The sequence below is a fragment of the Gorilla gorilla genome, chromosome 19 (assembly GCF_029281585.2).
Source record: "Gorilla gorilla gorilla isolate KB3781 chromosome 19, NHGRI_mGorGor1-v2.1_pri, whole genome shotgun sequence".
Lineage (NCBI taxonomy): Eukaryota > Metazoa > Chordata > Mammalia > Primates > Hominidae > Gorilla > Gorilla gorilla.
Window position 1 is genome coordinate 22,359,877 of NC_073243.2, and position 23,528 is coordinate 22,383,404.

The window sequence follows — 23,528 nt, forward strand, 5'->3', positions numbered from 1 at the left end:
CTAAGTCAGCGGAACGCAGGGCCGGGCTCCAGGGAACTACAGCTCCCAGCATGCCCCGGGGCCCGCAACCGTCCGCCGCCCGGTGCACTGTGGACGATGAGTCAGGGCTAGGGGCGCCAGGACTTGGGCTTGCAGGACGCCAGAGCTGGGTCAGAGCTCGAGCCGGCGGCGCCCGGAGAGATTCGGAGATGCGGGCGGCTCGGATGGCCGCGAGCTTGGGGAGGCAGCTGCTGAGGCTCGGGGGCGGAAGGTCTGTGTGTGACAAGAGGGACGGTGGGCAGCGGCCCTGGGCACCGGGCCAGGACTGAACCCCCACTCCCCACAGCTCGCGGCTCACGGCGCTCCTGGGGCAGCCCTGGCCCGGCCCTGCCCGGCGGCCCTATGCCGGGGGTGCCGCTCAGGTGAGTCACCGCAGCCTTGGCAAGGGGGTGTGGGAGCGGTGGTCCGCTTCGGCGCCCGCCTCCCGCCGTCGGCAGGGATCTCCCTCTTGGTGCCAGGTACCTGCCTACTGCTCTGTCGCCGAAAGTAGGGGAAAGGGCAAGCCAGGGTGCCCTAGGGCGAAACTAGGGGAAAGGTCACCGCTTCGCGCCGCCTCCCCGCGCGGCTCTCGCCTGTGCTCCCCTTGACACAGCGGAAGTCCCTTCCCTGGACTTGCTAACCGTCTCTTTTCCCAGCTGGCTCTGGACAAGTCAGATTCCCACCCCTCTGACGCTCTGACCAGGAAAAAACCGGCCAAGGCGGTAGGTAGCCCCGAGGCCAGGTGGACCTTAGCCAGACCCAACCAGAGCCCTGAAATTCGCCTCTCTCTGCCCAGGAATCTAAGTCCTTTGCTGTGGGAATGTTCAAAGGCCAGCTCACCACAGATCAGGTGTTCCCATACCCGTCCGGTAAGGGAAGGGATAATCAGAGCTGGGTGGGGCCAGGGTGGTTTCCCCTGCCAGCCTGGCCTGACCAGCCTGTCCCCCACCCTCTGCAGTGCTCAACGAAGAGCAGACACAGTTTCTTAAAGAGCTGGTGGAGCCTGTGTCCCGTTTCTTCGAGGTAAGGAATGACTCGGGGCTTGGTCCCTGGTGAGGTGTTTGGAGATGTTAAGCTCAAAAGGAGCCTGGATGTGGGATCCTGTGCCTTCCCCAGGAAGTGAACGATCCTGCCAAGAATGACGCTCTGGAGATGGTGGAGGAGACCACTTGGCAGGGCCTCAAGGAGCTGGGGGCCTTTGGTCTGCAAGTGCCCAGTGAGCTGGGTGGTGTGGGCCTTTGCAACACCCAGGTGAGGGCGCCCTATCGCCACATCCCAGTATCCCATACCCCAGCTTGGCAGACTCAGCTCCTTTGCCATAGACCTAGAGACTAGGGCTAAGGTCTCTTCTAAGCACCTGCCCTGGGTGCCTGTGGGATGGATGTTAACTGTCCAAACATAACACAATTTACATGCAGTCCCCTAGGCCTGAGCCATGGGCCTCACCCTGGTTCCCGAGTCCTTACAAATCTCTAAGTTGGGGATTGCCTAACAATAGACTGACTAGTAGCAAGTCACCCTCCTACCTAGACCTCACAGACCAGCATTCTCTGCTGTGCCCTTTGCACACCCCACTTCTTTTCTACACACTGGGGATGCCCCAGGTCAGGCACTGCCCTAGGTCAGGAACTGCCCTGTTGCCCACACTCTCCTGTTAAGGTCAGGTCCCCCTGCAGCCAGTGACAGCCCCAGATTCCTGCTTCCCCTCCAGTACGCCCGTTTGGTGGAGATCGTGGGCATGCATGACCTTGGCGTGGGCATTACCCTGGGGGCCCATCAGAGCATCGGTTTCAAAGGCATCCTGCTCTTTGGCACAAAGGCCCAGAAAGAAAAATACCTCCCCAAACTGGCATCTGGTGAGGCAACCCTAGGAGACCCAGGGATTGGGGGGCACACTGGGCTTGGCACAGATTAGGCCAGTTGGCACTTAGATTATCAGATGGCTGGGCATTTCGGTTGGGGGAAGGTTTTGGGGAGGCATCACAGTGTGCTGGTTGGGACATGCAAAAGAACTGGATACTCCCAGGTGTTAAGGGGGAACTGCCTGCTGGAGGGATGGGGAAGTGGGCCGAGGGGACTTTGAAGCTCATCAGAGCTTGGGGTAAAGTAGCTCTCTCCCCAACAGGGGAGACTGTGGCCGCTTTCTGTCTAACCGAGCCCTCAAGCGGGTCAGATGCAGCCTCCATCCGAACCTCTGCTGTGCCCAGCCCCTGTGGAAAATACTATACCCTCAATGGAAGCAAGCTTTGGATCAGGCAATCTGCCTCCCATTTCTCCTCTTCTCCTCCGCCCAATTCCAGGCCCCACTGCTCCGCGTCCTCCATGCCCTGAATATCCCCTCATTCTTCCACAGTAATGGGGGCCTAGCAGACATCTTCACGGTCTTTGCCAAGACACCAGTTACAGATCCAGCCACAGGAGCCGTGAAGGAGAAGATCACAGCTTTCGTGGTGGAGAGGGGCTTCGGGGGCATTACCCAGTGAGTGAATTTGGGTTGGGGGAGCTTAGGACTGAGGGGCAGGACTGGGCTCCTGGGCAGATGGCTGTTGCAATTCACCCTGGGGATGTGTGCAAAAGCCAAAGCAGGTGGACTGAATGTGGCCTTTGGGACTAATATGTATGCAACTGAGCTAAAGTTTTGGCTCCAGCAACCAAGTCCAACACAAAATAGGACATAGCCAGGCCTCCTTAGCCCTCAGGGCCTGAGGGGAAGTGGTGGCTGTAGCCTCTAATAGTCTAGGAGTTGTCATTCCTCCCTGGTGCATAAGGAGCGAAGGAGCAGTTTTTCCCAGTGACAACCTGTTGAACACACCTCTGCTTTCCCACACTGCCCTGACACAGTGGGCCCCCTGAGAAGAAGATGGGCATCAAGGCTTCAAACACAGCAGAGGTGTTCTTTGATGGAGTACGGGTGCCATCGGAGAACGTGCTGGGTGAGGTTGGGAGTGGCTTCAAGGTTGCCATGCACATCCTCAACAATGGAAGGTTTGGCATGGCTGCAGCCCTGGCAGGTACCATGAGAGGCATCATTGCTAAGGCGGTGAGTACCCTGCCCGAGTCCCTAGGTAACCCAAACAGAAGTCTCACTGTCCCCCTTGCCATGTGTCCCTGATCACTTGCAGGCACTCCCTACACTAGAAACTCCTTCCCTACCAGCAGCCCGACTTGCTAGCTTAGGTCTCCGTCCAGCGTAGACGGAACTCTGGTTGTATGCAAAACCCATCCCTCTGGCGCAAGCCCAGCCCCTCTCCTAGGGAGACTGCAGAACCACACTGAACCACAGCGGGATGCGTGGACCCTCTTCCAGGTAGATCATGCCACTAATCGTACCCAGTTTGGGGAGAAAATTCACAACTTTGGGCTGATCCAGGAGAAGCTGGCACGGATGGTTATGCTGCAGTATGTAACTGAGGTGAGGGCCTCCCAAGCCCCTCTCCCTGGAGCCCTGGGGCTTTCTTCCCAGTCGGGTCAGACTACAACCCCCAGCAGCACCTGGGGCAGTGGGTCTCCAGCTTTACACCAATGCCCTAGGGGATGCGGGGAGGCATAGTCAGCTCAGCTTCTGCGAAGAGAGACAGCAGTGATGTTCTGCTCAGGTGCCTGCCAGCAGTACCAGAAGTTAATTCTACCTCATCCCTTACATCCACCCCTTTTAAGAAAACAAATACCTGGAAGCACCTGATGAACTGACCCAGAACAAGTATCTGCCTGACCTGACAAGCTAGGTCAGCCCTTATCTTGGAGATCTGGGTGATGAGGCCAAGTCTGACAAAGCCCTTTGCAATTTTCCTTCCCATGTCCCAACCATGCAACCTCAGTCCATGGCTTACATGGTGAGTGCTAACATGGACCAGGGAGCCACGGACTTCCAGATAGAGGCCGCCATCAGCAAAATCTTTGGCTCGGTGAGGTCCCAGGCATGCTGGGAGGGAGTCCAGTTTGGGTGCTCAGCTCCCAAAACCAGTCTCATCTGTTCTTTGTCCCTAGGAGGCAGCCTGGAAGGTGACAGATGAATGCATCCAAATCATGGGGGGTATGGGCTTCATGAAGGTACAGGACGGTCTTCTGCAGAGCCTCGGCTGGGCCAGGGGTGGGTAGGCACATCTCAGCACGGGCATATAATTTGGGTGGCCCTGTGCTAGGAACCTGGAGTAGAGCGTGTGCTCCGAGATCTTCGCATCTTCCGGATCTTTGAGGGGACAAATGACATTCTTCGGCTGTTTGTGGCTCTGCAGGGCTGTATGGTAAGAGAGAGAATCGGGTGGGGGTAGAGGTGGGGAGGACAGTGAGTCCTGACTGCTGGACCCTCTTCCCCCATAGGACAAAGGAAAGGAGCTCTCTGGGCTTGGCAGTGCTCTAAAGAATCCCTTTGGGAATGCTGGCCTCCTGCTAGGAGAGGCAGGCAAACAGCTGAGGCGGTAGGCTTAGGGCCAGAGCCAGGGGAGGGCAGGGTGGTGTATGGCAACTAACCAGTCATTCTCCCTCTTCCTCTCAGGCGGGCAGGGCTGGGCAGCGGCCTGAGTCTCAGTGGACTTGTCCACCCAGAGTTGAGTCGGAGCGGCGAGCTGGTAAGTGGCCAGGAGTCCGGGAGAGCCTGCATCAGGGACTGCAGCCGATGGCCCCTCTGAGCCCCGCACTGTCCCCATCTCTTCAGGCAGTACAGGCTCTGGAGCAGTTTGCCACTGTGGTGGAGGCCAAGCTGATAAAACACAAGAAGGGGATTGTCAGTAAGTGAGCTCTACACCGTTCCGCCCCTCCCTTTCCTCTCCTAGAGACTAATGCCCCCACCCCCACCCCCACCCCACCTACCGGACAGATGAACAGTTTCTGCTGCAGCGGCTGGCAGACGGGGCCATCGACCTCTATGCCATGGTGGTGGTTCTCTCGAGGTGAGGAGGCAGGCAGGGAATGCCCAAGCCGCAGGGGCCCTGGGCCTGGATCCCAGCCGGCCCAGATTTATTTTCATCTCCTGCTTCCTGCCAGGGCCTCAAGATCCCTGAGTGAGGGCCACCCCACGGCCCAGCATGAGAAAATGCTCTGTGACACCTGGTGTATCGAGGTGAGACTCGGGGCTGCCAAGCTCAGGTGAGGGCTAGAGGTGCAGGCCCAACCCCTCCTTCCCTTTCCCCAGGCTGCAGCTCGGATCCGAGAGGGCATGGCCGCCCTGCAGTCTGACCCCTGGCAGCAAGAGCTCTACCGCAACTTCAAAAGCATCTCCAAGGCCTTGGTGGAGCGGGGTGGTGTGGTCACCAGCAACCCACTTGGCTTCTGAATACTCCCGGCCAGGGCCTGTCCCAGTTATGTGCCTTCCCTCAAGCCAAAGCCGAAGCCCCTTTCCTTAAGGCCCTGGTTTGTCCCGAAGGGGCCTAGTGTTCCCAGCACTGTGCCTGCTCTCAAGAGCACTTACTGCCTCGCAAATAATAAAAATTTCTAACCAGTCATGCTTTGCTCCTGTGTGACGGTTCTTTCCCTCTGCTGCCTGCCTCCCTCCCAAAGAAAGGAGCCAGAGGCGTGGGGAGTTTGCCTCTATTGCTTTATTTGGTGTTTTATACAAGTGACTAAAATAAATAGAGTAACAAAGGCAGCTACATGGCCCAAATCTCCCAGCTTCCTCAGGCTGCTGTCTAGGATGCCTAACCCTGGGGTACCGCTGACCACCCCCAACCCTGCACAGGGCAGGGCTGTGGGTAACTGGAGGAGGAGGTCACATTCTGGGGTTAGAAGGGGCCCAATGGACGGGAATTCTTCATATAAAAGAGGAAATGCCTATTAAAAAAGTCCTAAAAATGTAAGAAACTCTATTTTAACCCCAAAAAGGCTTATAAAAAAACAAAGCTAAAAATAATCAAAGGTCCCTTGTCTACCCCTGAGGGAAGGGGGAGGAACCAGGCACTGCTGGTGAGAGTCACAGTGGCCACAATCTCCTGTATGGCAGCAGCTGGTAGGCTGAGCCCAGGCACTGTAAGAGCAAGCACGTGACGGCCAGGACACCCAGTCACACACCAGGAGCGCCAGGCCCAGCCTGGCCCCACAGTGGGCTACATAACATCCACAAAGAACTCGCTGGGATTGCCCATGGCCATGTGGAAGCTTTGGCGGCTGGCTGTCAGTTCTGGGGGCACAGAGCCCAGGTCTCTGACTGGAGGGGCCCCCGGAGGCTGCACTGCTGGAGGGACTGGAGGTGGAGGTGGGGGCATCATGACCACCATCATGGGGTTGTAGGGGAGGGCCATGCCAGGGGGCGGTCCATAGGGATGGAGCCCTGGGTGGGCTCGGAGATTAGGGGCACCCCCAGTTGAGCCTCTGGATGGAGGAGGGCCCCCATCGCTAGTCCCACTTGCTTCCCCACCCCGCCGAAGGCTGCCCCCTCGGCTGGAGGGCTCGGACTCACTGCCACTGCCGGACTTGGACTCGGGGGCCCGCTCCTCGGGCCTCCCCGTGCGCCCTGCCCCCCCATCACTCCGTGTCGACCCACTGCTCCGGCTGCCTGTGGAGGGAGGGGAGGGGCAACTGAGTCCTCACCCAGGCTCCTCCCTGGCTCCCCTCTCATCCACCCTCAGATCCTGGCCGTACAGGTATGTGGGGATGACTTACCCTCACTGTGCTGGCTGCTGGCACTGCCCCCACCATAGGTGTAAGATGAAAGCTCATGGTAGGGTGGAGGCTGCGGGCTGTAGGGGTGTGGGGCAGGGTATTGGTAGGAGAAAGTGGGCAGCAGGGGCCAGGGGGTGGCCCCAGGCAGAGGAGCCAGGGTATCCTGGTCTGAAGCCCCACTGGAGCCATCGTTGTCATTGAGAGACAGGTTGACTAGGTCTGGAAAGCAAGGGAAGAGAGGAAGAAATCACTGCTTCAAGAGGCTAGGGCCCCAAGACACCGAATGGAGAGGAAGTGGGAACAGTTCTCCCAGACCTACCCATAATGGGGCTCAAAACGGGTTCACAAGGGTCTCTGACAGGAAACTCCCATCTACTTCTGCCATGAGGGCAGGGGCACAGCCACTAGCCCACGTCTTTGCGGGACTCAGGTAAGAGGTGCACCTTCCCCCGGTGGACACAGTCCTGCACCTGGCACATGGCTTGTCCAGCAGCACATGGGTGGACGTCAGCCCCCATCCTCGGCCAGTGCAGGACCTAGCGCGGGACACACGCTGCTCGACCATCCATGGTGGCCCTGGCTGTGGTTTCTGGGCTAGGTCTAGGGTTGGAGAGGCAGAACGAGGCAGGCAAAGCCACACTCCCAGAGTTGGGGCAGGGGGACTTACAGCTCTCACAGCCACCACTGAGATCTCCGAAGACGTAATAGCACTGCTCAGAGAAGGTGATCTTGTTGACGGTGTGTCGGATCAGGCCTGCTTTGAGCAGCCCGCTGGCATACTTGCGGGCCTCCCGCCGCTCAGGAAAGCCCTCCACGTGATGGTAGAGCCAGTCAACCACATCCGAGCCTGGGAGCACCCACAATGGAAAAAGTCCTCAGGTTCTTCTTCCAACTCCTGCTCTCATCTCTGCCTGTGCCATTCCTGGCTTTGGTCACCTCCTCCTCCCCTTCTCCAGCCACGTGCCCAGGACCCAGCCATACCCAGAAAGGCATTAGGGATGGTGATCTTGAGCCACATGCGGTCCCGGACTTCCAGTCCAGACTCTGGAGCTGCCATGGCCTTGGTCACCGATGCCATGTCCGTATGGACGGAGAGACCCCGGCCTTCACAGCCTGGCAGAGGAGACAACGGGGAACCCGAGTCAGGGATCCCTCCCACAAGGGCAATGGGTCAGACCACTGCGGGACAGCCTTCTGCTGGGAGGGTGGGATGAGGTGGGCTGGCGGCTCACCATCAGGCAAAGACGATCCAGATGTAATGGTGCTCATGGAGGAGGAACCTGGATAGGCTGGGAAGGTGCCAGTCAGAGCCGCAGAATGGGACACCCAGGCAGCAGGGTCAATTGGCTGGATGGGCTCATCTGGGACAAAGATGGCACCAAAATGACCCATTCTCAGTCACCAAAAGCCAGCCCAGTCCCTCCCTGACTCAGCCTCCTGTTCCACCTCTGCCTGGACCCTCCTCCCACCCATTCCCCATGACCACAGGCCCGGCCCCAGCCTCCTGGCCAGCCCCCACCCCCAACTTCAGGCCCCTCCCTGAGTGTCACTCACTTCGGGGGAGAGTGAAATAGGCCTGAGGAGAGGGATCCCAGCACTTGGCCACAGTCAGCACAATGGGGCTATGGGGAAGAGAAGTCCAGTCAAGGGCGCAGGGGAAGAGGAGGCCTCAGGAGGGAGGGGGTCTGAAGCAAGGATGGATTAAGAGACACAAAGAGGGGGAGAAGCAAGCACATCGCGGCTAGGCTAGAGAAGGTGAGGGTGGAAGGCACCACAATGTGGATGACTCATCAACATGGAAAACTCTTAAAAACATACTGCCAAGTGAGACAAGAGAGTACACGCTGTACAATTCCATTCACAGAAAGTCCAAAAACAGGTAAAACGAAACTACAGTGTTCAAGGATACGTGCAAGGGTGGTAACTATCCAGTGAGGCAAAGCTTTTCTTTGTTATGGCGATGGCCAAAGAAGTCAGGAGAGTGACTACCCCTGGGGCAGTGAGGCATTTGGGAGCAGGAAGGGACATCTGAGGAGGAAGTTCTAGGGTATCAGCAATCTCCTATTTGATGATCTAGATGGCAGTCACATGGATATTTACTCTAGTATTATTTGCTACATCATGCATTTGTTTCATATACTTTGAACGTTATGTCTTAGCACTTTTTTTTTGTTGAGACGGAGTCTTGCTCTGTCGCCCAGGCTGGAGTGCAGTGGCGTGATCTCGTTTCACTGCAACCTCCACCCCCCAGGGTTCAAGTGATTCTCCTGTCTCAGCCACCTCACTAGCTGGGACTCCAGGCGCGCGCCACCATGCCCACTTAATTTTTCTATTTTTAGCAGAGACACGGTTTCACCACATTGGTCAGGCTGGTCTCGAACTCCTCACCTCAGGTGATCCACCCATCTCGGCCTCCCAAAGTGCTGGGTTTACATGCTTGAGCCACCACGCCCGGCTGTCTTAGTACTTATTAAAATTCCAAAACAAAACATGAAAGAGAACAAAAAAGAGGACTGAGGACCGGCAACCTGCTCGGCAACTCACCCAGGCTTGTGCACAATGTCCCTCAGCACCCGCACGGCGTCATCATTGCTCATGTTCTCAAAGTTCATGTCATTCACCTGGAAGCGACGGCAAGTGGGTCAGAGACATGGTGGGAGAGGCTGAGGGCCCCCGTGCAGGGCAGCTCAGTGGCCCTACCCCAGCACACCTGCAAAAGCATGTCCCCTGGCTCAATGCGCCCGTCGGCCGCCACAGCCCCACCCTTCATGATGGAGCCAATGTAGATGCCTCCGTCTCCCCGCTCATTGCTTTGGCCCACAATGGAGATACCCAGGAAGTTGTACTTCTCTGTGGAGAGAGGCCATGTGAAGAAAGGAGCCCCTGCCGCAAGACGCCCAGAACCCTAGAGACCAGGCCCTCCCCACGCCCTAGCCACAGGCTCTCCCCATACCCATGTTTAGCGTGACTGTGATGATATTGAGAGACATTGTGGAATCTGTGACGCTGCTGAAGGACGACGTCTGTGGTGGGAAAAGAAGGAGCTACAGTGCCCTTCAATAACCCAGGGTCAACCCTGGGGTGCTGCCGGTGTCCTGGCACCGCCCAAACCAAAGCCCATGCCCCACCTTCTCCCAGCACCAGCCTTCCTGTAGGAACCCCTCACCCTCTCCAGGCGGGGTGGCCTCTGCTTCCTTCGCCGCCGGTGGCGCTTAAGGAGGCGGGAGGCACTGCTCTGCTCCGTGGAGCTGCTGAACCTACCAGGAGGTTGGGAAGTAGAGCAAACGTAGGCCAAAGTGGTCATGGGGCCAAGAGAAAGAACAAGAGGATTGACTGGAAGACGAGAGACGGGGCTGGGTGCACTGGGGAGAGCTGTGCAGAGCCACACCTGCTCATGGTGTCCTCCTCGTCCGAGTCCCCCAGGCTGGTACTCTCCAGCTCGCTGGTCATGAGGGTAGAAGAGCTCTCGTATCCGGCCAGGTGGCGCTCCAGCCTTGAGGGGCCACCAGTCCTGTGGCCCCCAGCTGCATATGGACAGGAAGCTCAGGAACCAAGCTTCCCCCTGCTCACCCCACCAAGGCTGGGGTCTGGCCCAGCCCTTCCCGGCCCCCAGGCCTGCCCCTCACCGCCATGCTCACTGCTGTCTCTCCTGCGAGGCCGCTCCCGCCTCAGTGACACTACTGACTCGGTTTCTGTCTCAGGCTCCAGATTCTCATGGCTGCTGGACACATTAGGGCTGGACAGGCAGAGATGGTTTTCAACCCACATCAGAACAGGGCTCCGGATCCTAGGCGTCCCCTACCAAAGGCCTGGGTTCCCTCCTCACCTCCCTCCCCTGCAGTCAAGAATCTGAAGGACTCACTGGAAGGATGGAGGCCTTGAGTCCCCAATGCCGCTGGTCCTTTCGGGTGGCAAAGGAGGTAAAGGTGGGGCTGGAGGCGCCAGTTCTGCCCGAGGCTCATGGACTGGAGGGGCCATCTCGGGTTGGGGATTATCTGAGGACACCAGCTAGAAGGGTGCAAATGATAAACAGTGGCTCACCTGGGAGTCAGGGTGTGACAGGTGGCAGTAAGTGAAAGAAAGAGAAAGGGTCTCAGAGAGCTGGAGAAGAGCAAAAAAACCTAGCAAGTATTAGAGACTCCAGAAGGAGAAGGCTGAGGGCCTCTCGCCGGCTCTCCAGACAGACAGGAGGTAAAGAGCCAGGGCTGCTAACGCCTGGCCTGGGGAGGCTACAGAAACAGACTGAGGCTTGGGGGAGTTTGGCAATGCTGAGGGGACCCGGCCCTCTGTGTCAGAACCTCTTACCCAGGATACCACCCTTCCGTTGAAGCAGGGGAGGCGGGCGTTGTCATCTGAAATTTCTTCCTTCACCACCCTGCCAAGCGACAAGGTAGAGGTCAGTGAGCTGGACCAACCATCCCCACCCCCACCCCCATCAAATTTTCTCCCAATCTTCACCTGGCTCCAGGATGTTGACTTTCTCCTGCCCTGTTCAGGTCTTCTCTTACATTGAAAGAACTCACTCTGACACCTAAGAAATCTCCAAACTCAATCCCCTTTCCTTATTTCTCCTCTCCCTAACGCACCCTCAGGGGCACAGTGCTGCTCCAAAGACTTCCTTGAGTCTGACTCAAACCTCTTAGTCCAATTTCAAAGGCAATCCCCTACACTGATGCAGCTGCCTAAGATACCTATCTAATGAGACTGGCTGGTAGCCTCCTCTCAACCCCATCCCTGTTCCTTACAAACCTTCCAAAAAGGTCAGGCACGGTGGCTCACACCTGTAATCCTAGCACTTTGGGAGGCTGAGGCGGGTGGATCACCTGAGGTCAGGAGTTCAAGACCAGCCTGGCCAGCATGGTGAAACCCCATCTCTACTAAAATACAAAAATTAGCCGGGCATGATGGTGGGTGTCTATAATCCCAGCTACTCAGGAGGCTGAGATGGGAGAGTCGCTTGAACCCGGGAGACTGGTTGCAGTAAGTCGAGATCACGCCACTGCATTCCAGCCTTCGCGGCTCAAAAAAAAAAAAAAAACCTTCCAAAAAAGGCTTTGGTCCTCATCAAAGCCTCTACTCTTATACTTTCCTTTAGTTTTCTCTAATTCATTTCTAGAAGACTGTCCTTTCTTGAGTAAAAACACCCATTAGAGGCCAGGCATAGTGACTCACACCTGTAATCCCAGCACTTTGAGGCCGAAGTGGGCAGATTACCTGAGGTCAGGAGTTCAAGACCAGCCTGGCCAACATGGTGAAACCCTTTCTCTACTAAAAATACAAAAATTAGCCAGGCATGGTGGTGCACACCTATAATCCCAGCTACTCCAGAGGCCAAAGCAGGAGAATCGCTTGAACCCCGTAGGCGGAGGTTGCAGTGAGCTGAGATTGCACCGCTGCACTCCAGCCTGGGCAGAGTGAGACTCCACCTCAAAAAAAAAAAAAACAAACAAACAAAAACCACCCATTAGATCAAAGAAACAATGGAAGTTCCTCATTAGACTGAAAGCTCCCAAGGAGAGGGCAAGCTGGGGTTCCCATTCCCCTGTGCCTCATTGGGCACAAAATTCTGCACAAAGCAATCTGCTCAACCTGACAGATCCCAAAGCCCAGCCTTGGGGTCATCTCTCCAATGGGTTCCCTGTGGTGGACTGGACCTGCCCCTTCTTCTTGACCACGACATCACACCATGAACACTTACTCTGGTCAACACCATGTCCTAGCCACACACCACACACTGACACTTAACCATTAACAAATATTGTCGACTAAATGAATAAACGTATAAAGCATCAGACTCTCTACCCTAGTTGTTCCTCTCTCTCTTTCCACACTTTCCACACACAACCTTAGCCCCAAATTAGGACACCTTGTCTAACTAACCCGTTAGCCTAATATGGTCATGGGAGCCACGATATATATCAACATAATCCATTTGCTGTCAATGTGACAACACAGCCCAGTCACTACCAACCCGTCTCAGCATAATGCAGGATTCTTCCCAACATAACACAATCTCAGCACAGCTTGGTCCACTCTGAGGCAAATTATTCTGTATCACCATAACCTACTTTACAGAGTAGTCAGCCTCAATGCTAATTACAATTACCATTCACCAAGAATTTCCCGTGTGCCACACACGTGAACTAACCATTTCATTCTGTGATTTTCTCCATGTCACAGATGAGATAAAGACACAAAATTTAAATAAATTGTCCAAGATTACATTGCTGACAACTAGAAAAACCTTGCCTTAAAGCCAAGATAACTCCCAAGATAGTATCAGCATCCCCATGTCAAACAATCTTTCTAGCTAGAGTCCAGTTTGTTCAGTTCTTCTAAAACCCATGCTATCCCAACTTAATCCAGCCTGCCTTCAAAAAAGCAGAGGTTGGGCCGGGCGCAGTGGCTCACGCCTGTAATCCCAGCACTTTGGGAGGCTGAGGCGGGCGGATCACGAGGTCAGAAGTCAGAGACCAGTCTGGCTAAAACGGTGAAACCCCGTCTCTACTAAAAAATACAAAAAATTAGCCGGGTGTGGTGGCGGACGCCTGTAGTCCCAGCTACTTGGGAGGCTGAGGCAGGAGAATGGCGTGGACCCGGGAGGCAGAGCTGGCAGTGAGCCCAGAATGCGCCACTGCACTCCAGCCTGGGCGACAGAGCGAGACTCTTGTCTCAAAAAAAAAAAAAAAAAGCAGAGGTTGAGGACCCAGAGGGCTCAGCCCCAAAGACCATAAACACAAAAGGGCTTTCTCTGCATTATTTACATGCCAATCTAGTCCAAGATAGCCCTGAATGTCCCAAATTACCCTAGGATAGCCCAATCTATTCTAGCACAGCCTACAATGCCCCCACACGCAGCTGTCTGCACCAATCTAGATTGGAACATCCCAATACGGCTGCCTGTGCTAGCACAGGCCCCAACAGCCTTGTCTGCCCCTATACCGAGTGCCCAATAAAACCAAGTCTTGCCCCAAGAGAAACCAGGATTAACCAATACAACCCAGTAGAGTCCATAATGGCCCAAGTGTTTTTTGTTTGTTTGTTTGTTTGTTTTTCTGAGACGGAGTCTCGCACTGTCGCCCAGGCTGGAGTGCAGTGGCGCGATCTCGGCTCACTGCAACCTCCGCCTCCCAGGTTCAAGAGATTCTCCCTGCTTCAGCCTCCCAAGTAGCTGGGACTACAGGCGCGTGCCCCCACGCCCGGCTAATTTTTTATATTTTTAGTTAGTAGAGATGGGGTTTCACCGTGTTAGCCAGGATGGTCTCGATCTCCTGACCTCGTGATCCGCCCGCCTCAGCCTCCCAAAGTGCTGGGATTACAGGCGTTACAGGACTCCTGAGAACGTACTAAACAACCAGACAATGGATCAATTTACTCAGTACAGACTAGAATACTCCAAAATAAACCAGTATGCCCCCACCTATTCCAGTAAAGCCTAATCTTGTCTAATCTGGTTTATGATATCCTAGTCTGTCCGTGTGCCTCAATCTATCCAAGCATAACCTTGTCCATCCTGGGATAGTTAACCTACCTCAGCATAGTACAATCTGCTCCACCATAGGCCAGAAAATCCCAGTGTGGCCCAAAGTAGATGTGTGCCCCTCCATGTCGCCCAATCCACTCTAGCAAAGCCCCCGCCGGTCCTATCTAGGCCTTGCGCTCACCCGAAATCCTGATCCATAGACTTGAAAAAGTACTTGGCGCCCGCGGGCCGCTGCAGGACGCTCTTGAAATCGCCGAGGGTGATGCGCTCGGCGGGGACAGGGATCTTCACCAGGTAGGGAGTCTCTTCCTCATCCAGGTGGTAAATCACCTTCGTCTCCCCAACCCCACCGCCCCCAGTGCTGCTACCCGCCATGGTCTCGCCCGCGCGCTCCCGGGCTCCACCGCCCACCCAAGGGGCTAATGGCCCCTGCCGCGCCTGCGCACGCCCGCAAACCGACGCGCGAGCGCGGACAGGACTGACCCAGTACGGGAGAGAAGCAAAGGGAAAAAGGCAGGGATCTGCGAGGGTGGCGGCCGGGGGCGGGCCGCGGGGTGCGACTCAAAGCCCCGGTCTCAGCGGCCGCCGCGCGCCACCGCCACCGACGCCGCGAGCGTCCTCCACGTCCCCGCCCACCTCTCCTCATGTCACGTGACTTAAAGGCGCCCACCCCGCGCTCCTCAGCCGCCCTCCGTCACGTGATCCCCTCCCAATCACGTGACCGCCTAACTCCGCCTAGTGCCCCCGCCACATGATCGCTGCCTTCAGCAACGGTCTCCCAGCCCCCCAAACGTGTACCCCAGCCGAGGTCCTCTGAGCACCCAGGCTAAGCTGGCCTGTGCCTTCAGGAAGCGGACCATCGGCTCCCACCCCGCTTTACCCCACCCAGGATGGAGCACGAAGCAACTCTGACCCGGAGGAGTGTGCGTGCAGGGAGTGAAGGTGGGGACTGTGAGGGTTCCTAGACTCGAGCGGGGAGGGCCAAATACAATGAAAGCTCTAAGGTGGCTTACTTGTCTTGGGGTGGGAAAGGCCCAGTGCTGTGATATCTTCAGATTGGACTTTGAGAGGTGGGTTTCAGCCCCACCTCCAGCTAGTCTTCAGCCACCAAAGCCTCCCTCCCGAGCAGGACAGTGAGGGCTATAAACACAAAAGAGCCCACTCTGCTTTATTTACAACACGCAGGCTGTCTGTACAAACAGCGGCCAATATTATTAAAAACAAAAGAGGTGAGTGAGAATCGTCACCTTTCTGCTTTCCTTCCTCACTTGGCCAGGCTCTAGTACTCCACCTTTGAGCTGCCATGCCCAATAAGGGAAGTCCAAAATTAAAAATACAACCGGTGTAGAAGAAAATAAATGGGGAGTGAAATAGAAGAAAAGATGAGGGAGGGGAGTGCTAATATTTACACTAGAGTTTTATAGACAACTGTCCCATTCCATCCCAATTCCAATCCTGACCCAGAAAGTGATGGTGGCAGGTCCAAGAGACAGAGATTATGTGTCGGGACACAGACAGCCTCCCATCCCCAACCGTAATGGGTTCAATTTCAAGTCCACAGAGTGGGGAGGAAGGATAGGGTAGGAAAGTGAGACACTCATTTTCAAACAAGTCTCCCTTGGGAATTCCTGCCTTGAAGTGCAGACAGTATCCAAGCTCCAGGGGATAGGCTGAGAACCCTGAGGCTCAGTTCCCAAATCATGTTGTCATTTGGAAGTTCCAGGCTAAAGTTGGTGCCATCAGGGCTCTCCAGATTTGGGAGGCCCCCCTAACCGCCGGGCCTCTGGCCTCAGTTCCTTGCATTTCTGGCAATAAAAGAAGTCGGGGACGTTGGTCTTCTTAATCTTAGCACAGGAGAGGTGGATCCACGTCCCACACAGGCTGCACTCAATCATGGGCCGCCCTGCAAAGGGCTTTCGACAGTAACACGTGATCAGATCCCATGAGTCATCACCTGGGGAAAAAAAGGTTTGTTTGGTATTCTGCCTGAGCTGTTGGATCCACAACACCCTCAAACCCCTCGCCCCAGCCCAAACCTCTCACCTGATTCTACCATGATGTCCTCGTCCATGACCCGCATCTCGCCTTCACTGGAGCTGGCATCTCCATCTTGGCTTGTTTCAGTGCTGCCCACCTCCTTGCTTTCACTGTCAGCAGGAGGGACTCCTTCAGGGTGCACTGTGGCAGGGGGCCTAGGAGCCTCAGGGGGTGTTGGCAGCACAGGGACTGGGGCTTCACCCCCTACCACTGTTGCCATCTCTTCTTCTTCTTCCTCTTCCTCTTCTTCCTCCTCCTCTTCAGAGTCTGTATCACTGGGGGGTGCCTGGGGAGGCCCAGGAGGTGGGAGTCTATCCCCCCGTTCTGCCTTTTTTAACTTCCGCTTCTTGCTCTTCTTGATTCGAGATCTCTTTTCCCCATCCCCAGGAGTTGGCCGAGGCCTCCGAAGCACCCCAAAGCCAGCCCCAGCTCCTGGCCCCAACTTTCGGTTCTTTCGGTCCTTCTTTCGAGGAGGATGGGAGAGGTCCCCCTGGGAAAGGGGCACGGGGGTAAGAGCAGCAGGGGGCCGGGAGGTATGTGTCAGGGATGTGGGGGACAAAGGAGATGCCACTTTGGGCCCATCCAGATCAAAGAGAGAGTCCTTGAGCTTCATCTTCTCAAGCAAGGTAGCACTGTCGGGGGCCTGCAGACGAGAGAAAGTGGACCTTGGGGGTCCTGGCTGGGTGGGACCTGCTTGAGCTGCCCTTCTCTTGGATGACTTTGCTTTCTTAACAAAAGTCTGGATGGTTCGAAGATCTGAGGGGGCCGAGTCCCAGCCATCACTGTCGGCCGCACTCTCTCCTCGCAATGGAGAGCTGGAGCCAGAGGCTGGCCAGTCACTTTCCTTAAAAGGGGGAAGAGACCAGGGTCAGCAGAACCCCAGTGTCTTCTCAGCCCCTCCACAAACCCAGCTTGAAAAGGAGTGACTGGATTTACCCCAAAATGTCCTACCTCAACCACTAAATCCCACTGTACTCCAAAAACTTCTCCCCACCCCAATTCCCATCAGCATGTCCTCTTGACCAGTCCGTGTTACCTCTACCCTCAAGTCTGATACCTCACCGCTGCCCCTGCCCAGGGCCTGTGGAACACTGTATCGCCCAGACCAGAGCCGTATGTCCTTAGCTCTTTTTCTGTATAGCCTCATTTGTTACCATTTTCATCTCCCTAAAATTTATCCATAAACACCTTCCATTCACAGCACCTCAAGACTATGCCAAAATCTCGACCAGCGACTCCAAATCCCCCTTCCTTTTCACTGCTGTTCAAGCTAGCTATCCCGGCCATCCACTCCCCGCATACCAACTTTCCTACCACAGCCCTAAGAGTCTCCAGCTTCCCTGGTCTTACATATAATTTCTAGGGGCTTCCTTCTATAAAGCAATACAGTTCTGTTTGAAAAACAGCCACTCTATAGTCCCACCACACCAGCCTCAAGTCAGTAATTCTCTTGCCCCTACCTCTTTGCTAGGGGGAATGTAACCAGCATATGCCAAAACAAAACTGCAGAATTTGTTGAAATCCTCAATTGTTCTCCGCCGTTTCTCTGGTGGCTGAAAGGAAGGAGATATGGATCACATGGAAAGCCACACAGTTTAAGGAGGGCATTCCCAGAGACACAGTCCCTAAGTGAGGTCTAGAAAAGGGGGGCGGGGGGCGTTGTCAGGCAGGGCTACTAGGCTGCAAAGGTAAGGCAAACCTCACCTGAGTCTCTGGCTTAAGGGTCGGAGGTGGATCTGGAAAAGCAATAAAAGCTGAGTCAAGACACTAGGAAACAATCTGTGTAAAACTCCCCCTCTAAACCCCGTTGTTCCTAAGTGAACCCCCTGCTCTCCCAGGTCCCTCTGCCAGGCCAGCAGGCCCCCAGCTGTGTTGGATCCGCCCCGGCTCCCCCTTCCGCCCCGCGAGGGGCGGAGCCTGGGCGCGGCGCCCTCTGAGGCCTCGCTATAGCGCTCCCCTTCCCCCAACCGGAGGCCCGGCGCCCCGCCCCCCCAACTCACGGTCTCTCTCGACTCCAGTCTACTCGGATCCCTCAGCGCCCCACCCCACCGTACCGCTCCCGGGGCCGCGTCCGGGCCGCCGCCCGCCGCCCCCGTCCTTCACACGCGCCCGGAGCCCCGAGTTCCTACCCGGCCGCGCTCCACCGCCTCGGGCCCTCCAAGACCGCACACGCCGCCCGCCGGCCCCCAGGGTCCAGGATGACCACGCCGAACCGCTCCCCGCCCTCCGGCCCCTTCTACTCGAGCACGCGGCCCGGCGCGCCCCTCACCCCCACCCAAAACACACACAGGCACACGCATCCAACGCTACTTCACGGCCGGGACAGACCCGGGAGCTCTAACCCGGACGCGGCCCCCACCTGCCCCCCCCCGCCCATACCGCGCTCCCCACAATTTCGCCGTCCCTCCGCCCCCATCCGGGGCTTTGGCCCCTCCCCGTCTCCAGCTTCTCGGGCTCCCCACCGGGCCCCCCGGCCCTGTTCCGAGCCCTCTCCGGCCGCTGCCCCCCCCCCTCCGCCCCCGTACTCACCACCCAGTTACTAGGCTATGGACCCCTCAACTCTGGCCCCTTCCCCCCAACCAGCCACTCTCTCTCTCTCCACAGCAGCCACCGCTGCTGCCGCCGATGCCCCCCTCACCCTCAGCAACTCCCAGGCTCTTAACCCTCGCGAACCAACCCTACCCCCCCGCCCGACAAGTCGCCGGTCTTAACCCCCCCCACCCCGCCCCACCACCCCCTACAACTACCCAGCTCGCCTCGCTTCCTGGCTCGCTCTCTCCACAACTACCCCCCGGTACAGGTCCGTCTGCCGTAGACAATACCCAGACCCCCTCTTCTCCCCACAACTACCTGCCCACCCCTCCGACAATCACCGGGCATTCTCCGGCGGCAACTACTCGGAGCTCCGGTACCACCGCCACAAACTACCCCACCTCGGCGAACTACCGGGCCCCTCACTCAGCCTCTTCTACGTCCTCCCTCCTGAGCAACTCTCCGGCCACTGGATTCCCCCAACCTTCCAGTTCCAGGGCCCCAATCTGCCGGTGGCCCTTTCGGGCCCTAACCCCCGAGGCTCCGGGTTTCAAGCTCCTATCCCCCGCACCCCCACACCGTCTGATCTCCAACTGCCCCAGCCCAGTCTCCCACTCCTCTTTCTCCAAGGTCTCTCAACTCGTCGCTCTCCCACCTCCAGGGCCAGCCTCCCGACCCCCTCCCCGAACTCCCCCGCTGGGCTCCGGGGCTCGACCTCCAAGTTTGCCAATTGATTCCTCGCCCGCCCCCCGCCGGCTCAGCGCTCCGCACCAGTCGAGAGCTCACCTTCGGGACTGGGCTCCGCCATGGCTTCCAGCATCGCCCCCTCCCCTCCTCCCGGTCCGGCGCCCCCCTCCCCAGAGCCGGGGATCCCGGTGCCGCCTCTAGTGCTCGATGCTCCCACTGCTTCGCTCCACAGAAGTGTCCGCCTCAGCCCGGTTGAGACTCGAGTCCGCTAGCCGCTGCCGCCACCTCCCTCTACCACTGCCTCCCGCACTCCCGGACCGGGCCCCCTCCCCCCGCGCCGCCGGCCGCCTGCTCCCTCCTCCTCCTCCTCCTCTCTCCTCCCTCCCTCCTCTTCTCTACCTCCTCCCCCCGCCGGCGCCGAGGCGCAGTGCACCAAGGGTTTTGTAGTCCGTCCGGGAACAGCGGAAAAGGGACCGCATGAACCTCCGGAACTTTGATTCCCAGAAAGCCACAGGCTGGCGCAGGCGCACCAAGCCGCTCCCCTCCCCCGGGGAGCGGCGGGGAGACCAGGAGCCGGAGGGGAGAACGGAAGTGCGCGCGCAGGCCCCTGGGAGATGTAGGCTGGGCGGGACCAAGAAAGAAGAGGAAGAAGGGATTAGAACTCTCGGCCACCATACTGCCTCGTTCTGCAGCTTCTTTCTCCCCGAGGGGACCGTCCCACTTCCGGCCTGCCGGAGAAATGATTGCTGGGAGTTGAAGTATTCCTGGCGATAATGGCTCCCCCTCCCAGTCTTCTCCCTCCCTGATTCCACTCTGCCGGATCCCACACACCGGCAAAAGTCTGGCCAAGTGACATGCAACTGAGAATAGCCGTTTTACTAGCTTGCACACATGAAAATATCTTAATTAGAATGTTCTAGCAAATGTGGATGTTCACCTAAAGCAGGTACTTCGGAACTTTCTCCACAGGAACCCACAGTAAAAAAAAATTTTTTTTTTACATGAGCATTTTTAACATTTAGTTTCACATGCGTGTCATAAAACTAAAGTTTCAAGAAATAATCCTCAGTATTCCATTCCATCACAACAAAAGCACCCTCTTTTTGCAGACAGGGAAAAGCCCAACATGAACAGAATAAACCAAAATATACTTCTATCCCTCCAGCTTGTACCCAGTACTCTTCTTTCCCCACCACTGACACCCACTGACACCTTGGAAAGACTTAAAATCAGCGGGACGAGGGGAGCAACACAAGGCAAAATTCAGTTCAGCTTGGTGGTTTCCTCTTTATTGATGTGCCTCCTACCTTCCCCCCACAATTTCAGTCCCTTCCAACTACCCCCAAAAAAGAAGGTAGTGAAAGGAAGGGATTGCTGGGTTTCTGAGCCCCTTGGGCAGTCAGAAAGGGAACAGAAACCAAAACAATCACTGGATGTGACACAGACTGACAATCAAGAAGTCTAAAGCAGGATGGGAAAGGCGGGCAGAGAAAGGGGAAGAAAGGAGAAAGTAGAGTTACAAGATGCCAACTCCACCATTACCCCTCCTAAAAGAGGCTGGAGAGAAAGCCTCAAACATTAAGAAGTGCCGGTCCTGAATAAGGGAGGTGTTGTTTGAGCTTGAAGGAGGAGGAGGTCAAGAAAGGGGGGCCACCTCTCTCTTTGTAGAATGAGACCCCCCTCCAGCTCAGGGGCAGCAGCTTCACAGACCGTAGACACTTTCGTCACTGTAGGCAATGTAGAGAAAGAAGTCTTCTTCATGGTGTTCCTGGGATGAAAGCAGAAAACTGTTCAGCAACTGGGCTCCAGTTACTTAAACCAACCACGACCCAGACGCGTTCTAGAACCACAAACCATTGCCCGACTCCTTCACTGACTCCAAGGCCTACCACACGAGCAGTATAATCTCTGCAGTCCTGGGCAAAAAGGCCTCAAACTGTTTGCTGCTGCTTTGGAATGGGGAGGGGGACTGGGAAGAGTCCCGAACAGATAGTTTCTCTAGCTCACTGTTCTCTTTCCTTCTCTCTACTCCTACTGTTCTGTCCAAACCCCCAACCCACGGCTATTATGAAACTTTAAGGCAAGCCAGGAAGCTAGTCCAAAACTACTGATGTAACAACACTTTCTTCCCCTCACGCTCTTCCAAGATTCCTCTCCAAAGCCTCCACCACTTCCCAGTCACCATACCTGGTAGAGCTGACCCATTGTGGCACTGGTGGGTGGAATGACATTGTTGACAAAGAAAAACAAGGCATCCTCAGCTCGGAGATGAATTCGCTTCCGGATCAAGAAGTAGAACTGACCAACTGCAAAAGATACAAGATGCAAGAAAGTCACAGAGGTCAAAAATGCCCTCAAAAGAACAGCTGCTAGGTGGAGCCTCCTCCCGCAGAGACTGCACTCCCACCCACAGGAAGCAAGCCTGAGTCTTGGATCAGGTTCCCACCTGTGAGATCAGAAGGCACCAGGTATTTCTTTTTGTCCAGGTCTCCTATCCGAGCTTTGGGAGCCTTTTCTACTATCACCTGATAAAGAGATGAAAATTAGGAGACAGAAGGAATGCAGCCCCAAAGCTGCACCTGTCAAGAACTCAAGAAACAATATTCCTAGTACCTAAATCTACCCCAGACTCATCTCTTTGTCTTTGTACACGCGGTGCAGCACTGAGTCCCAGAGATCCTGACCTCACTGACTGGAGCTCATTTAAATATCCAGGATCCATCCCCCAATAGGGCGTCACCATAAACAACTATCTTAATCAGACGGAGATGACTTGTCTGGGTCGACTAGTGATTCAATCTCGCAACCTTAGCTAGCTGGGGGGATGACCATTTGAAGCTCAGGCTGTCAAACTCTCTAAGGCCTCAAATGCTAAGGTTTCTCTCTCCTGCCCACATCCCTCTCAACCCCACATCCACCACTACCCCACTCCTTTCATCCTGGGTCCCAAGGACAGCAGTTTCAGGCTCGCTCCCAACCCCACCACAGCCAGCAGCCTGATCCCTGCGCTGCCTGTCCCAGATCCAAGGCCAGGCTCTGGCGTCAGCGTAAGCGTCCCGCGCCCTCGGCCCTAGCTACTGTCCTCACCGGCACCCGGTCCGGGTATTTCTTTCGGATCTTCTCGCCCTCAGAGCGGCGCTTCTCGAACGGATGCTCTTCTTTGTACACGAACTTCATCCTCCCGGGAACCGGGCTGGACCAGGCTGGGCTGAGGGAACCCGGGGGGGGCCGGGACGGGGGGCGGCGGCGACGGCGGCGACGCGCGGGCGGATTCGGCGGAGCGATCCACGAATTTGCGCCACTTCCCTATTCACCAACCCCGCCCCTGACTATCGAGGACTGCCCCCCCGCTAAGATACGCCACTACCTCAGCGGCGCTAACGCTGCTAGCGTAGCACCACCCACTGACCGGCCCCCTCACGCCATTAGCGTAATCGCTTTGGAATCAATTTGTGGGCTACGCAGGCAACGTAGCAAAGACGGTTGGCTTTTGCTCATCGAAAATTACTCTAAACCTGTTCCCCAACCGTCCCCTCAAGGAAGCTGGGGCTGAAGAGGAGTAAAAGATGGTAATCATCATACGAGACTTGGTTCTCCAAGTTCCTTTCGTTAACAACGTAGAGGAACAGCAGAGACAATTACAAGGTTAGCTATTCACGAACCGTGTCGCTACGCTGAAGGCGGCCGTTGACACCAAAACAAAGTAGTACCCAAGTGGCGGAGATGATCTCCAGAAATAAAAGGTCAAAAAGAAAACAGATGTTTGGAGAGATCTACAGAAAGCTTAAGTGCCAAAATGAGTAGACCAATAGGGACTGGAGAGGAGGTTGGAGAGGTAGGGACTATGCCAGCGCGGAGGAACACTGCAGGGCTTGAGTTAAATCATGTGATCTCAAAGAGGGCGGAGCGTCACGTGGCGGGTGCGCGAAGTAGGTCCGGCTTGGGAGGGCGCCGGGGAGGCGGGGCCGGCTGGGCAACAGCTGGGAGGGGGACCGACGCCTTCCGGGACAGCGGAGGTCGGGGGCGCCAGCCACCTGGGGGCACCGCCCGCTTAACCTGTCCACGTCGGTGCCCCGGACGAAGCCCGGTTTCTCCAGCTCTACGCCCTTTGGCCGTCCAGGTTTCTCCTTTCGTGCATCCGTAGCCTGCTTCTCCGAAGATATCCTTCCACTCCCCA

General features: G+C 56.4%; 4 protein-coding genes and 1 non-coding gene across 9 annotated transcripts; 1 reads left to right on the plus strand and 4 right to left on the minus strand.

Moving 5' to 3' along the window:
- Window positions 1-44: 44 nt before the first annotated feature.
- On the plus strand, window positions 45-5,459 carry ACADVL (acyl-CoA dehydrogenase very long chain). 2 transcript variants are annotated; one of them, XM_004058449.4, is made up of 20 exons: window positions 45-250; window positions 326-401; window positions 675-740; window positions 815-887; window positions 977-1,041; window positions 1,135-1,269; window positions 1,730-1,874; window positions 2,144-2,273; window positions 2,372-2,497; window positions 2,860-3,058; window positions 3,326-3,430; window positions 3,837-3,923; window positions 4,006-4,068; window positions 4,161-4,262; window positions 4,339-4,436; window positions 4,514-4,586; window positions 4,673-4,745; window positions 4,835-4,907; window positions 5,002-5,077; window positions 5,150-5,459. In XM_004058449.4, the coding sequence occupies exons 1-20, from the start codon at window positions 51-53 to the stop codon at window positions 5,288-5,290; spliced, it is 2,106 nt and encodes a 701-aa protein (XP_004058497.4). In that variant the 5' UTR covers window positions 45-50; the 3' UTR covers window positions 5,291-5,459. The 2 variants fall into 2 exon arrangements, with proteins under 2 accessions (XP_004058497.4, XP_055223311.2); XM_055367336.2 differs by lacking the exon at window positions 675-740 and having other exon boundaries at window positions 119-250.
- MIR324 (microRNA mir-324) lies at window positions 3,466-3,577 on the minus strand. Its single transcript, NR_106343.1, has one exon. It is a non-coding gene; the product is annotated as a microRNA mir-324 (primary transcript).
- Window positions 5,460-5,534: 75 nt separating the features above from the next.
- On the minus strand, window positions 5,535-14,772 carry DVL2 (dishevelled segment polarity protein 2). 2 transcript variants are annotated; one of them, XM_019013120.4, is made up of 15 exons: window positions 14,277-14,772; window positions 10,918-10,987; window positions 10,475-10,620; window positions 10,239-10,348; window positions 10,001-10,136; window positions 9,779-9,869; window positions 9,566-9,635; window positions 9,323-9,462; window positions 9,157-9,233; window positions 8,167-8,234; window positions 7,845-7,973; window positions 7,594-7,725; window positions 7,280-7,459; window positions 6,613-6,831; window positions 5,535-6,505 (listed from the first exon to the last, which is right to left on the minus strand). In XM_019013120.4, the coding sequence occupies exons 1-15, from the start codon at window positions 14,468-14,470 to the stop codon at window positions 6,057-6,059; spliced, it is 2,211 nt and encodes a 736-aa protein (XP_018868665.2). In that variant the 5' UTR covers window positions 14,471-14,772; the 3' UTR covers window positions 5,535-6,056. The 2 variants fall into 2 exon arrangements, with proteins under 2 accessions (XP_018868665.2, XP_055223310.1); XM_055367335.2 differs by having other exon boundaries at window positions 10,251-10,348; window positions 14,277-14,743.
- A 472-nt stretch (window positions 14,773-15,244) lies between these two features.
- Window positions 15,245-19,915, minus strand: PHF23 (PHD finger protein 23). Of its 3 annotated transcripts, none has more exons than XM_063700571.1 (5): window positions 19,785-19,915; window positions 17,837-17,868; window positions 17,593-17,685; window positions 16,139-16,976; window positions 15,245-16,049 (listed from the first exon to the last, which is right to left on the minus strand). In XM_063700571.1, the coding sequence occupies exons 1-5, from the start codon at window positions 19,828-19,830 to the stop codon at window positions 15,835-15,837; spliced, it is 1,224 nt and encodes a 407-aa protein (XP_063556641.1). In that variant the 5' UTR covers window positions 19,831-19,915; the 3' UTR covers window positions 15,245-15,834. The 3 variants fall into 3 exon arrangements, with proteins under 3 accessions (XP_063556641.1, XP_004058503.2, XP_018868672.1); XM_004058455.4 differs by lacking the exon at window positions 19,785-19,915 and adding an exon at window positions 19,451-19,745; XM_019013127.4 differs by lacking the exon at window positions 19,785-19,915 and adding an exon at window positions 19,451-19,700 and having other exon boundaries at window positions 16,139-16,775.
- Window positions 19,916-20,618: 703 nt separating this feature from the next.
- GABARAP (GABA type A receptor-associated protein) lies at window positions 20,619-23,264 on the minus strand. The gene is made up of 4 exons (XM_004058456.5): window positions 22,439-23,264; window positions 21,798-21,876; window positions 21,539-21,657; window positions 20,619-21,119 (listed from the first exon to the last, which is right to left on the minus strand). Exons 1-4 carry the CDS (start codon window positions 22,526-22,528, stop codon window positions 21,054-21,056), a joined length of 354 nt encoding a protein of 117 aa, XP_004058504.1. The 5' UTR covers window positions 22,529-23,264; the 3' UTR covers window positions 20,619-21,053.
- Between the last annotated feature and the right edge of the window lie 264 nt (window positions 23,265-23,528).